Here is a 12,465-nt window from a genome sequence, read left to right as displayed (position 1 = left end):
CCTACTTTAGTCCAAGTGCAGTGGGCCAGCCTGCCAGGCAAGTTGATTTGTTTCCTCAGAACAGCACTTCATTTCCTATAGCCCCAGTGGATTGCTCTTTTTATCATTTATTTTAATGATCATTTTACTTTAGGCTACTATTTGACCACCCCTCCTTGAGTCCTTGTTACCCTTTGCTACTTTTTTGGCTATATATCCATCCTTTGTCTGCTTGACTGCATGCTTCATTAGGCCTACTCCTGTAACTGACAACTGAATTTCCAAATAATTAATTTCAAAAAGGGCTGTCTGTCGATCTAAAATGTAGGTCTACCACCACTTGAGACGTATCCAGATTCCAGAGGGTTGTCTGCCTCCAGTAAATCAGACTAGGCCCTCTCACTGTCTGGTCACGGTGTGGCGTGTAGTGTGTAGCTACAGCCCGTCCAGAACTCCCCCTCTACCACCCACTCTTGTCCAATTAGCAGTGCACTGAGGTTGACACGAGGGGGGGTGGGTGGCAGGCAGCGCTCTTTAAACGCCCTTTCTTAGGCCAGGCAATATGGTGTGTGGACTGTGTGCTTCTAAACTCTCCTGACGGACTTTAATGTGATTATCGGATTAGAGTCGTGCAACTCCGAAGCTGGGGATATTTACTATCGATGGAGGCGTTTTCATGCTGAGGTCCACTTTAAGTGTGGTGGGTTTTGAGTTACTTAATACAAATATGTTAAATACTCCGTCTTGACATTGGCATAGATTAATATGTTAGATAAAGGAGATTTTCATTCGAATTGGTTCCAGGAGCGCATTACGCATAGCCGCTCGGATGCATGCACAGTCTTTGCTTATTCAAGTAGAGATGTGAGCTGTACAGTTGACGAGTCCAATAGGCTATACTAGGAATCGATTTGGAATAACTTAAGGTGAGTAGGACTATGCGTTTTTATTAATAATAAAAAGAGGAAAACTGTGATATCTGGCTGCATGTAGGCTATATAGCATACAGTAACCTGCATGCAATTTGGCCTATATGTCTTGACTCTTGACATGCCAAATGGAAAGACATAGGCTTTTTTGTTGTGTCAGAAGAAAACTATAGACCTACAAAAATATAAAACGATATAAGCTACAGTTGGCACTAGCATGCAATATAGTCATATGCCCATATGCCCTGATGACTTTGAATGTTAGTTAGATTATATTTACTTATTAGGTCTTCAATATTTGTTATACAAGTTTAATTCTGTATTTTCATCACACACCTATGCCCTATTAATGCACAACAGTGAATCTAAAGTTACCCTTTTTTATTCAACTGTCTTTTCACAGACCCATTCCTCTGGGGTCTGAACTTGAAGAGAGGACATCCTGACATCTCGTCCAAAAGAAAGGCGTCTCTCTCTCTCTCTGTTATGTCTGTCTCCTCTTTGCCAGAATGGAAACAACTTCTTCTGGAGAGAAAGCGGAGAGAGGAGGAGGAGAGGGAGCGGAGAGAGAAGGAAGAGGAGAAGAAACTTGCCAGCATGCCTGCCTGGAAACGAGGGATCATCCAGCGAAGGAGAGCCAAGGGGTTAGGTGACAGAGAGAAAGAGAAAGACAGAGACAGAGAGAATGTCCTCCTCTCCAGTTGTGATGTTGACACAGACCTCTCTGTTACGGTTCATACGGGGAGTGACGCGTCCCTCAGTCCAGACCCGGGGCAAAGCCTGGACAGGGACACAAAACCACAGTGTCAGGTGTCCGTAGAAACGATCGCCCCCGTCCACAAAAACCTATTCATTCGAACCCAGAGCGGATGGAGGAAGACCCTGGAAGTGGCTTATCTCGACAAAGGGAGCGAACAGGAAGCAGAAGTAGGAAAAGATAAGGAGACGGAGAGAGACAGGCTCTGCCTCAGAGGTCACGAAGGTGAGACAGAAAGAGGGAGAGAGACAGAACTGAAAGAGAGAGAGAGATGCTGGGAGAGGAGAGATGGAAAGGAACATGAGAAAAACGCAGACAAAAACAAGGGCAGAGAAAGAAACAGTACCATGGGGAAAGAGTTGATCAGGGATAATATCATGAGAGAGAGGGCGAGGGAAGCCCTTAATGACAGGAAAGAAGAAGAGAGGGAAGAGGAGGAGAGAGACTCAACACCCCCCGGTCCTCTATTTCCTCCCGGTGTCCCGGGCCTGCGGACTCTCCGGGCCGACAACATCATAATAATTGAACAGGAGAGGAAAAGAAGCGAGGAGAGGAGATGCAGACGGAGGGAAGCAGAGGGAGAGAGACGCCAGGACGACCAGGAGAGGAGAGGAGTGACCATGGACCTGCGAGAGCTACTGGCCAGTGGGGGCAGTGTCACAGAGATACGAGCCTCAGAGGTTCTGATCATAAAACCTCCCATGATGGGCTCCGAGGAGAGAAGCACAGGAGGAGGCGAGGAAGGCAGAGGGCCAGGGAGAGACAACGAAGAGAGGGAGAGAGAGAGGCAGTGTATCAGAGAGAGTGGAAAGGACAGCACGGGGAGAGCGCTGAGAACAGATGTTGGCATGAGAAAGAGAGACAGGGGGACATTCAAGGAGAGAGAGAAACCATGGGGTCAGGCCACAGTTATTAAAGAGGAAGACCGGAAAGGCTGTGTGGAGGAGAGAGGAGGGAGGGTCAGTCAGTTGTTGAGTAAATTTGGAGATAACCCCAAGCTGCCGTCTCGGTCTAAAAGTTCAGAACATTTCAACAGTCCTGACAAGGATGAAGATATCAACGACGACCAAGCAGAGGAGAGGAAGGAGGATGGGAAAATTGGTCTATTGAGGGGCGTTCCCAGGCGCTCAACAAGCTTCACTGACTGGGGAGTTTGTTCCAAGGAGAACGGCATGGTCAAAGAGGGACAGCATGAGAGGAGAGCGGTTGAGAGAGCACATTCAGACAGGTTGGTCTCACTTAGGGGAGAAACCTCTGATGTGGGAATAATCCTAAAACTTAAACAGGGCTGGCGTCGGCTTTCTGATACAGACAGTGATGAGTATGTTGTAAAACCAGGCAGGCAATCAGAGGAATATGCTAAAAGAAATGAGACTGGAGCTCATAACCTCAACCAACAAAGACTATCAGTGGGCGAGAGAGTGAGGACTGTTGACAAGAAGTCTACAGAGATTATAGATGACGTTGGAGATGAGGGCTTCACTGTAGCATCTGTACTAAACACAGAGGGAATATCTTTTGCAAGGAGGGTACCAATCAGACAGGATCGGGCAGTGAGAGCCACAGAGAGAGAGGTGAACCCCAGGTCAATGGTGGTTGAACCTCAGGGATTTGAAAAATGGGGTTCTGGCTTCAGGAGGATTGAGGGAACGGAGGGCCCAAACCCCAGTGAAACAATGAAGCAGAACTGTGACACTACTGTATCTGTAGACTCAGTCAGTTCCTCATATGTTGATGACAGACACTATAGACATGGATCAGCTTTTACTGAGTGCGCCAGCCTACTCACTACAGTGGCACACAGACCTGGAGACCCCCATAGAGGGACACAGGAACACTACACAAAACAGTCTGTACTGTCACAGCACACTGAAGATCTTATAAGTACAATTGAGAGAGTTGGAGAAACGACTGTTTACCACAAAGGGGGCACATATGACATAAACGAAGAGAGCACCCCGGCACCTGATACACACATTTGTGGCAATGTCCGCTCAGAGAACCTCGTGCAGGATGCCGTCCCCATGTCCCCAAAAGGGATAACCCCCACTGGAGCCGACCCTGTTCCCCTAGAAATTCAAATCCCCAGAGCTGTGTTCTATGTTGCAGAGGAAAGGTTGGAAAGCGGAAGAGCGAGCTATCAAAGTGACGAGGGTCAGGACAGGGATGGAGAGAGAGAGGTTGAGAGGAGGACCAGCTGGAGAATTGGCAAGCCCCTGAGCCGCATCGAATCCCTGCGAGAGAAAATCAGGCAGAGTGAGAAGGAGAAGATGGAAAACATGGAAAGAGGGACGGAGGACAGAGAGTGTGATGGGACAGATATTACTGCTAGCCAGACAAGAGAGCGGGGAGAGTGGGAAGCTACATCTCAAATGAGGAAGAGTGTGCACGAGGTGGAATGTGGGCAGGACAGTCCTGTGGCACAGACATCCACTGCTGTGTTTGACATCACAGAGGAAGTCAACATGTTGAAAGACAGCCCTCAACTTCCTGTTCCTCTATCGTTGTCGCAAGCTGCCAGAGGAGAGGAACCGACAAGTGCATTCTCCGCTGCTACCTCCAGAGAGATCTTTGACAATGACCAACCATCCGAAGACGAGGATGACCCACTGAAATATGGAGAAGAAGCGCTGAGGCAGTACGACAGCAGTGGAAGAGAAAGTGAGGAGGAAGAACTCTCAGGTGAGGTAGAGCGTGTCCCCCCCCTCTCTCGCTCCGAATCGCTCTCCCCCTCTCCGCCTGACCCCAACTCCCTGGCTGCCATGAGTCGCATCTACAACTTGAAGACGGTAGGTTCTAGAACAGGACTGTGCATGAGGGAGAGGACGGCGGACACTCCACAGGTACAGCTGGTAAAAGTGAAGCCCCACATAACTCACCATGCACAGCAGGAGGTCTGCCACCGTGAAGATAGGTCAGGGGTAAAGACGTTAGAGCAACAAATGAAGCAGCTCTACCTGACAGAGCAGGAAGTCATGAGGCCGCCACGCGATGCTGAAAGCACTCCACAGAACTCTCTGCCGTGGAACCGCGACACCAAAGGAACCCAGCTGAGTCCCACAAGTGGAACACTGAAGGATCAACACATGCCAGAGAGACGATCGGACTCCCCACACCCTGTGAGCTCGCCAACGCTGAAAGAAACCCAGTCGAACCAGCCGAGGACCGCTACCATCACCCCCACAACCCATAGGAGCCAGTCTCCGGACAACTGTCTGAAACAGTGCAGTTCACCCACACTAGTCTGCTCGCCAAACTCTTCCTCCCCTACACCGTCCCCTTGTGCCTCCCCATTACTCTCCAGGTCCCCCCTCTTCTCCATCAGGAGCGCCACGGGCAGCCAGGTGAAGAGAGGAGCCACCATTACCATCACTCCCAAGTCAGCTGCCATAGAGCCAGCTCAGTCTATACCACTGGAAACCCCCATGAACAAAACCACAGAAAACCAGACCCACAGTCCTGCTGTTGTTGAAGCTGAGCCAGTTAAGAAGAGATACCCCACCGTGGACGAGATCGAAGTGATTGGTGGATATCAGAACCTGGAAAGGTCATGTTTGATGAGGAAAAGAGAGAATCCCAAACGGGTGAGTAGGAACTGTAGAAGATAGAATATATATAGAATTAGCTACTGTATACTGTATGTGTGTGTGTGTGTGTGTGTGCGTGCGTGCGTGCGTGCGTGCGTGCGTGTGTGTGTGTGTGTGTGTGTGTGCGTGCGTGCGTGCGTGCCTGCCTGCCTGCCTGCCTGCCTGCATGCGTATGTCAAGCTTTAACTGTCCGACCTATTTCTTATGTTTGACCATTCAAAACAACAGTGATTACGCCATACTACTGTATGTGTCATGTCAACAGCTTGAGTTGATTCTGAAAGTGAAAGAGAAACGTGTACGTCAAGAGTATGATTCTGTTGAGCATGCCGTGAAGGGAATTTCCATTGTGGTAAATATTAAAGTCAGTATGAATACAGTATTTTGTTTCAATAAGGGTCAGAGAAACAGGCGGTACTTCCCACTATCCCACTATGGACACTATCTTCCAGGAGGACATGACCCCATCCATTTCTCTTTCTCCAGCCTTTTGACCCCATGCTACCTGAAGGTTGTATCTGCTCATGTAGAATCCCCTTTCACTAGAACATCCCGTTGCATTGAGAAGCAGTAGCAACACAGGCCCAGTTAAGCCGGTTAAAGCCTTATCAACCACGACAACTTGATTCTCAAGCATAAAATCCTCCCCAACACTTGAGTAACCTGCTTGGCTGTCTCTTCCATCTGCCTGATCCTTCATTGACCTTTGATTCGTTCAGGTGGCCGAGACAGTAGAATCCTTAGTGTTAATGCAACTCTAAAGAGTGTAGGCTACAATTGAAACCAAATGGACCCGCAAGTACAATAACCCTAAGGATTTTACTGTGTGCTCTTTGACCATAAAGTGCATTGTGGATGCATGTTACAGAGATAGTTGAATGATAGGCATCATAATTGAATTCCATGCAGTTCACACTCCAGAACAAAGTCTGTGTGAGCAGTAAAGAGATGCATATTTACTGTTGTATACATATATGTACACAACAGTGTGCTGTATTAGTGTTTTGAGTACTGTACTGTACTGTACTGTACTGTACTGTACTGTACTGTACTGTACTGTACTGTACTGTACTGTACTGTACTGTACATGCAAGTATACATTTTGGTAAGAGACTACAAATAACAAGGCCATGGCATTGCAGTTTAGTCAAACATAATTGATTCAATTGGCTTTACAATTCTTAGAATTAATTATTTCATCCACAGAAAGATAAGTCTTGTTTGGTCATAATTGTTTCCTTAAGACTGTATAGACAGGAAACCACGGGGAGGACCCTTATGGTAAATGGTGCATTTACAGTATATAGCTTATATATATATTGTGCATTACATTCACCCATTCATACACCGATTGCGGCGGAAATGCATGCAAGGTACCAACCAGCACATCGGGAGCAATTTGGGGTTCAGTGTCTTGCCCAAGGACACTTCGACATGTAGACAGGAGGAGCTGGGATTCAAACCGCCGACCCATGGATCATTGGACGACCTGCTCTACCTCCTGAGCCACAGTCGCCCCATGTAAACAAGTCTTAGTGCTTTTTCTGTGTTTATCCTCTTAGCAAGGGAGGTATTGACATTATGTGGATGCCTGGTGTGCTCACTGGTCAGCTACGGAGATCAGAGAGTCTTATGATTGAATATGTTTTCAACCTGCGCCGCAATGTTTTGTCATTACAGGTGAAACAGTTTCCAAAACGTTTGAAAATGGCACAGCGTTGTGAGCTTGTAGATCGACTATTTTCACTATTCGTCGGATGATGCAGTATATAGGGCTAAATTGGGATGGAGAATAGAAGCAGAGACAACATCTTGTCCCTTCTGTGAATGGGACTGCAAAGCACATACTGTGAAGATGTAGGGCAACTTAACGAATGTCATCTTTTAACCAGATGTATAATGTGTTCCTGTCTCATTTATTTAGTCTAGGGGTGGACAGTCTTTTCCATGGCTGGAGTGATCTACAGTATCCTCACCAGCCAGGTTGACAGTGAAAATAAAAATAAACCACCGCTTGTAGGTCTTATTATAGGATGCTAATCCGAATAATGCACAGAATAACTCATTCATTTAATATTAATAATAAAGTCTGACTTTCTGCAGAGAAATCAATACTGTGTAGATGTCTAAATATGTTTTTCAAATTGTCCCTTGATCTACTTAAATGCCCAAGCTGATTTAGCGGTATGTATAAATAAAATAAATAAATAAATAAATAAATAAATAAATAAATAAATAAATAAATAAATAAATAAATAAATAAATAAATAAATAAATAAATAAATAAATAAATAAATAAGCCACAGTTGCCCACCTCTGATGTAAGGCATTTAAAACCAGCATGTATGAGTATGTGAGCATGTATGAGCACATATGAGCATGTATGAGGTCAGACACTGTGGACCATGCATGTACTCTAGTCTGTACCACACAAAATTGCAGACTTTGTCCTGCTTCCCCTTGCTGGAGCTGGAACTGTTTCTGTGGAGTCAGCTCTTACTCCAGAGACAAGTCTCTCTTTGTGTCCTCCACCGCTTGTTGTCTTTGCCAGGGATTTTGTTTGTTGTTCTGGAATTTTGGCAAACTCCTTTTGACTGAACTGAACTTCCACACGTATAACATCATCTGTACTACCTAGCGAGTCAGTCACTGGCTTAGTTTGAAGTGGGTCACACAGAGAGAGAAAGAGCTAGAGAGAGAGAGATGGAGAAGTTATTGATAATCATATAAGGGTATTGAACGCTGGATAAATGTTGTTCCACTTGCTGTCATGCTACATTCTCACCCACTTCCTCATTCAAACCTTTTCATTTCCTCTAAACACAACAGACTGAAAACAGTCACTACTTAAACCACTTAAACTTTGTTGACCGGGAGGGTACACCAGGGGTCAGTACTTGGTCCCCTTCTTTTTCCCCTCTACCCCAAATGTCTTCACCATAAGTATCTATGATCTACATATTAACAACACAACATGTTTTGAGCGTGCTATCTGCAAAAAACAATTATGAATGTTTGCCTAATTTACACTGAATGTTTGCTGAATGTTCCCCTATTATGACATGGCCAGAATATGGATGCTAGGGTTCATGAGGTTAAAACCACAACAGAGCGAAAGAATAGAGTTGTGTTGTCGAGTTTCATTCCAAGAGATCCACCCCCATTCTTCCCCTATTTGAAAAATGAATTACTGTAATTAAATGTTGGCCTCAATATAGTCTATTTACAGTATATTCATTTTGTTATTAATATTGTAAGAGAGCACATTGTGTGATTTGTGCTGTTAATAATGTGTTTCAGAAATTCAGATCTCAATAGAACCAGTCAAGTATAACTATGAATCACCAGACTAAATGTGAAAGTGTTCATTAAACACTTCACTGAATAAATACAAGAGAAGAGAGGATTTGCTCAGTCATCTTTTGTTTTATGTTCAGGGGAAACAATCCCATTATGCTCTCTCTCTCTCTCTCTCTCTCTCTCTCTCTCTCTCATATCACAGTCCTCTCCATACTCCACACCTGTACGGCCTCACTGAGCAACTAGTCATTTGTGTATATTCTCAATTAAATATTGCGACATTTATTTTATGAAAATATTGGCCATGTGTTTGTCCATTTAGAAATAATATGGAGTATGGACTATATTTCCTATGAATCCCCCTCTGCTCTCCTCTGCTCTCCCTCCTGCTGTGTTAGTCTGGGTTAATCAGGTTCAGTGAGGGAGGATTAGCTTTCTGTGTATACCTGACAAAGGCCACAGAGGCTGAAACGTTGTTTTTTTTTCTTCTGACCGCTCTGGTAATAATTTATTTTGTGAGCATTTACTGTAAGTGTGTGCAGACCTTCTCCTTTTGTTCACAGTTTATCTTATTTGATTAAGCACCCGTCAAAATGTTTGGATGTACATGCGCCTCTTGACCGCTAAGGATTAGCTTCCTGTCCATGATTCACTCAGTGACACTCCCAACAGGTGAGAGTGAGAGAGAGAGAGAGAGAGAGAGAGAGAGAGAGACTAGGCCTGTTGTATTAAATCTTCTTTGCAACTACTATAGCTTGGGTGTTATGGATCTTAAATATTTTGCTATTGTTTCTTTGTCTTTCCATTTTGTGTCCTCCTGTCTCCCCCCATCTCTCTCCACCTCTCTCCATCTGCACCTCATCTCCAGGTGAAGGTGTGCTTCGATGAGAGCCAGTTGGAGCAGGTGTGTGAGTACCCATCAGAGACCTCCATGTTGGCCTGCTCCCCGTACCCCTTCGACCTGGCAGCAGACAAGGGAGAGGAGAAGGTGCAGCAGGAAGAAGAAAAGGAGCAGCAGAGAGGAGTGTCTATGTCCAGGACCAGCAGGATCCTGACCTCAGTGACAGGCCGCGTGCTGACAGTGGGTCAGTACCACCCCCTACTTAAGAAACACAAGGTGTGATAGAAGCTATGGATGGACCAATGTCTCTGCATGGGAAACTGTCTATGTCGGAGCTGTTCTGTGGCCGCCTGCATTTGAATCTGGCTCAGGCTGAACTGTCGTTTGACTTCACAGTACACAGCAAATTCCTGAGTGTTAGCCCCTTCCCCACATAGAATCCATACCACTGCTGGATAGAAAATATTCAGTAAAAGCTGTGGATAGTCATTCACACGCATTAGATGACTGCTATATGGATTGGGTACAGTACATAACGCTCGCCCGAGAGGTGTCTAAACGCAAGACTATAGCAAAAATGCTCAAGACTAAAATGCACGTATTCCAAATACATGTTAATCCCAAATATGAATTTGTGTTTGGGACAAACAGAAAGCATCCTCGGGATGCAGTCGGGGCAAAGGGGATGTTTTATTCTTATTTTTTCCACTTGGAAAAAAGCTGAGCTGATTGTCAGTATGCTTGTCACTGTCACACATACCGTATGATCACTAAGATGGTCTCTACAAGGACATTAATTTGAAGGTTTTTAAGATTATTATTTTTCTGTGAATCTGTTAGTTTTGCCCTCAATGCTCTTATGAAACAGTTATGCACATAGAACACAATGTCCTACTCGTCTACGTAAATATGATGCTTTAATTCCCACTTCAGCTGTGGGTGAATGGTTGAGATGTCGTGAGAGGGGACATTTATGGAACTAGGTTTTACGGAAATCAACACCAGCTTATTACACCAATATGGAACATTGCCACAATTTGCCAGTGGATTCATGGCTTTCAGTGCAAGTGGGGGAAGGGATACTATTGAGAGTGTACCAACAATATACTAACCCCAATTAGACATATACCGGTATGATATAAAATAGGTTCGGCACCAATGTCGCACGGCCGATCGGACCAATATGTCTGATAGTGACGGGGCCTTCAGAGTACCTGTGTGTCTGTGTTCCTTTTGTGCCCATATATGGAGATCTCTGTATCTGTCGGTCTTTGTCAATGTTATTCCCATATCTGGAGATCCCTGGTGTCATCAGTATATGGTCATATATGGGCATGCTGATATAGAGGGTATGCGCGTGACATCATCATCATACCCAGAAGTTATGCGGGAACGCCTACTGAGTGGCAAAAAACGACTTTCTGTCCTTGACAGCCCATACATCCAAACATAAAAGTCCTATTTGATTGCATTAAATGACTTTAAACAACATTACATTCACTTTGTCACTGACTTTGCCACTCGATCTGCCATTCACTTTATGCATGCGCATACCCTCTATTCCCATATATGGAGATGCCTTTATCTGTCAGTCCTTGTCCCTTTTATGCCCATATATGGGGAAATGATGCCAAGATGACACATTGAGGTTAGACAACACACTCCATATTTGGGCGTAGCTGCATTGAGAACTCCTTATATGGCTATGTCATGGTGACATACTTTAAAGAGGTCCATCCCCCCGCCGGCTGGCTTGGCCCTCCCTTAAGCCAATTTTAATATAGGATAGAATACTATATCATTCAGCACAAATTGTGAGAGGTCACAGGTAGAGGTTTTGGAGTGAACATGGAATAGTATAATCTCCATGGCCATTTCTAACCCATAAATGTGTTTGCTATAGGAATGGACTGAGTCTACATGTAACACATTTGCATTCTATCTCCATCTCTCTGTGTTACAGATGAGACCAGTTCTCGCTAGAAGCCTGGTTGGTACCTCTCCAAATTGTGACAAATTTCCACAATTTCAGTTTAGCAATATCCTCCTGTGATTGTATTATTATTTTTCTTTTTAAATTGTTGTGAATAATTGTAACCTTTAATGGTGTATATTGTTTTATCTTCTCACCATAAGGAAGATTCATAACTGAAAAATATATGTGCAGTTATGATAGAAACATATGTGATGAATGGTTAGTTTTACTCTCAGAGTGACAGGAAAATGGAGAAGGATTGTAAATCTAACAGTATGGTACTACTGTAACTGTGCAGGTGACTGTGAAACAGTGTTATTTTGACCATCCAGTTTGCACTGTCAGGTGATAAAGAACCACTGGTTTAAGTAATAATGGATGTTACTTAATACATAATATGTATTTTCTTTGACTAATACATTTCTTAGTTAAAGTGAGTTGAAGGGGTATGTTCCAAAATGCAATATGTACATTTTAGGGGGGAAATATTTCAATATCTAATTTTGCTTTAAAAAGCATCCCATGTCCGTTTTGCGCTACCAACCATTTGAAGACTGTGTGTGACTTATTTCGAAAATGGTGTCTTTTTGGGATGAAACGCATACATTTTGTAACTTTTAAGTCAACACTGCCTCAGCACCATAAGAGACTCGCTGGTAATTATATCATATGGTCCTGTGCCTGCTGGATTTGCCCATTCAGATGAGATAAAGATCAGGTGATCTTGATCTTGAATTTATTTTGTCTTTTGTTCTGTCATATCTTAAGCCTTTTTGAACAACTTTCTTTGAGGTGGCACTGTGTTCAAATGTAACAAGGAGTTTTCCATGTAAGACAGGTATGTAAGGCAGGTACAGTAGGCTATGTGAGACAGTAGTTACTATAGAAACACATATTTTCTTCTATTTAAAATGAGTTTATCAAGTAAACTCAATTCCCAAAAGGGACTTGATCAAGCCTTACTTACAGTTCATCTAACAAACAACAATAAGTTCATTATATACTCATCATGAGAGATATGATCCTAATAGGTGTTATTATTTTAGTCTGTATTTGTATTGTGAGAAATAGATTTGTCAAAACATTCCTCAGAGGGG

At 44.1% G+C, this 12,465-nt stretch overlaps 1 protein-coding gene across 1 annotated transcript; it reads left to right on the top strand.

The window, feature by feature from the left end:
• Positions 1 to 1,394: 1,394 nt before the first annotated feature.
• ppp1r18 (protein phosphatase 1, regulatory subunit 18) lies at positions 1,395 to 11,100 on the top strand (the record flags this gene model as incomplete). Its single annotated transcript, XM_079522086.1, has 2 exons — positions 1,395 to 5,249; positions 9,421 to 11,100. The coding sequence occupies 2 exons, from the start codon at positions 1,395 to 1,397 to the stop codon at positions 9,673 to 9,675; spliced, it is 4,110 nt and encodes a 1,369-aa protein (XP_079378212.1). The 3' UTR covers positions 9,676 to 11,100.
• Positions 11,101 to 12,465: the final 1,365 nt, after the last annotated feature.

Source organism: Electrona antarctica (assembly GCF_951216825.1).
Source record: "Electrona antarctica genome assembly, chromosome: 15".
In the NCBI taxonomy this organism is placed as follows: domain Eukaryota; kingdom Metazoa; phylum Chordata; class Actinopteri; order Myctophiformes; family Myctophidae; genus Electrona; species Electrona antarctica.
The sequence above is the reverse complement of the archived record's forward strand: the minus strand, read 5'-3'. Positions and strand labels throughout refer to the sequence as shown.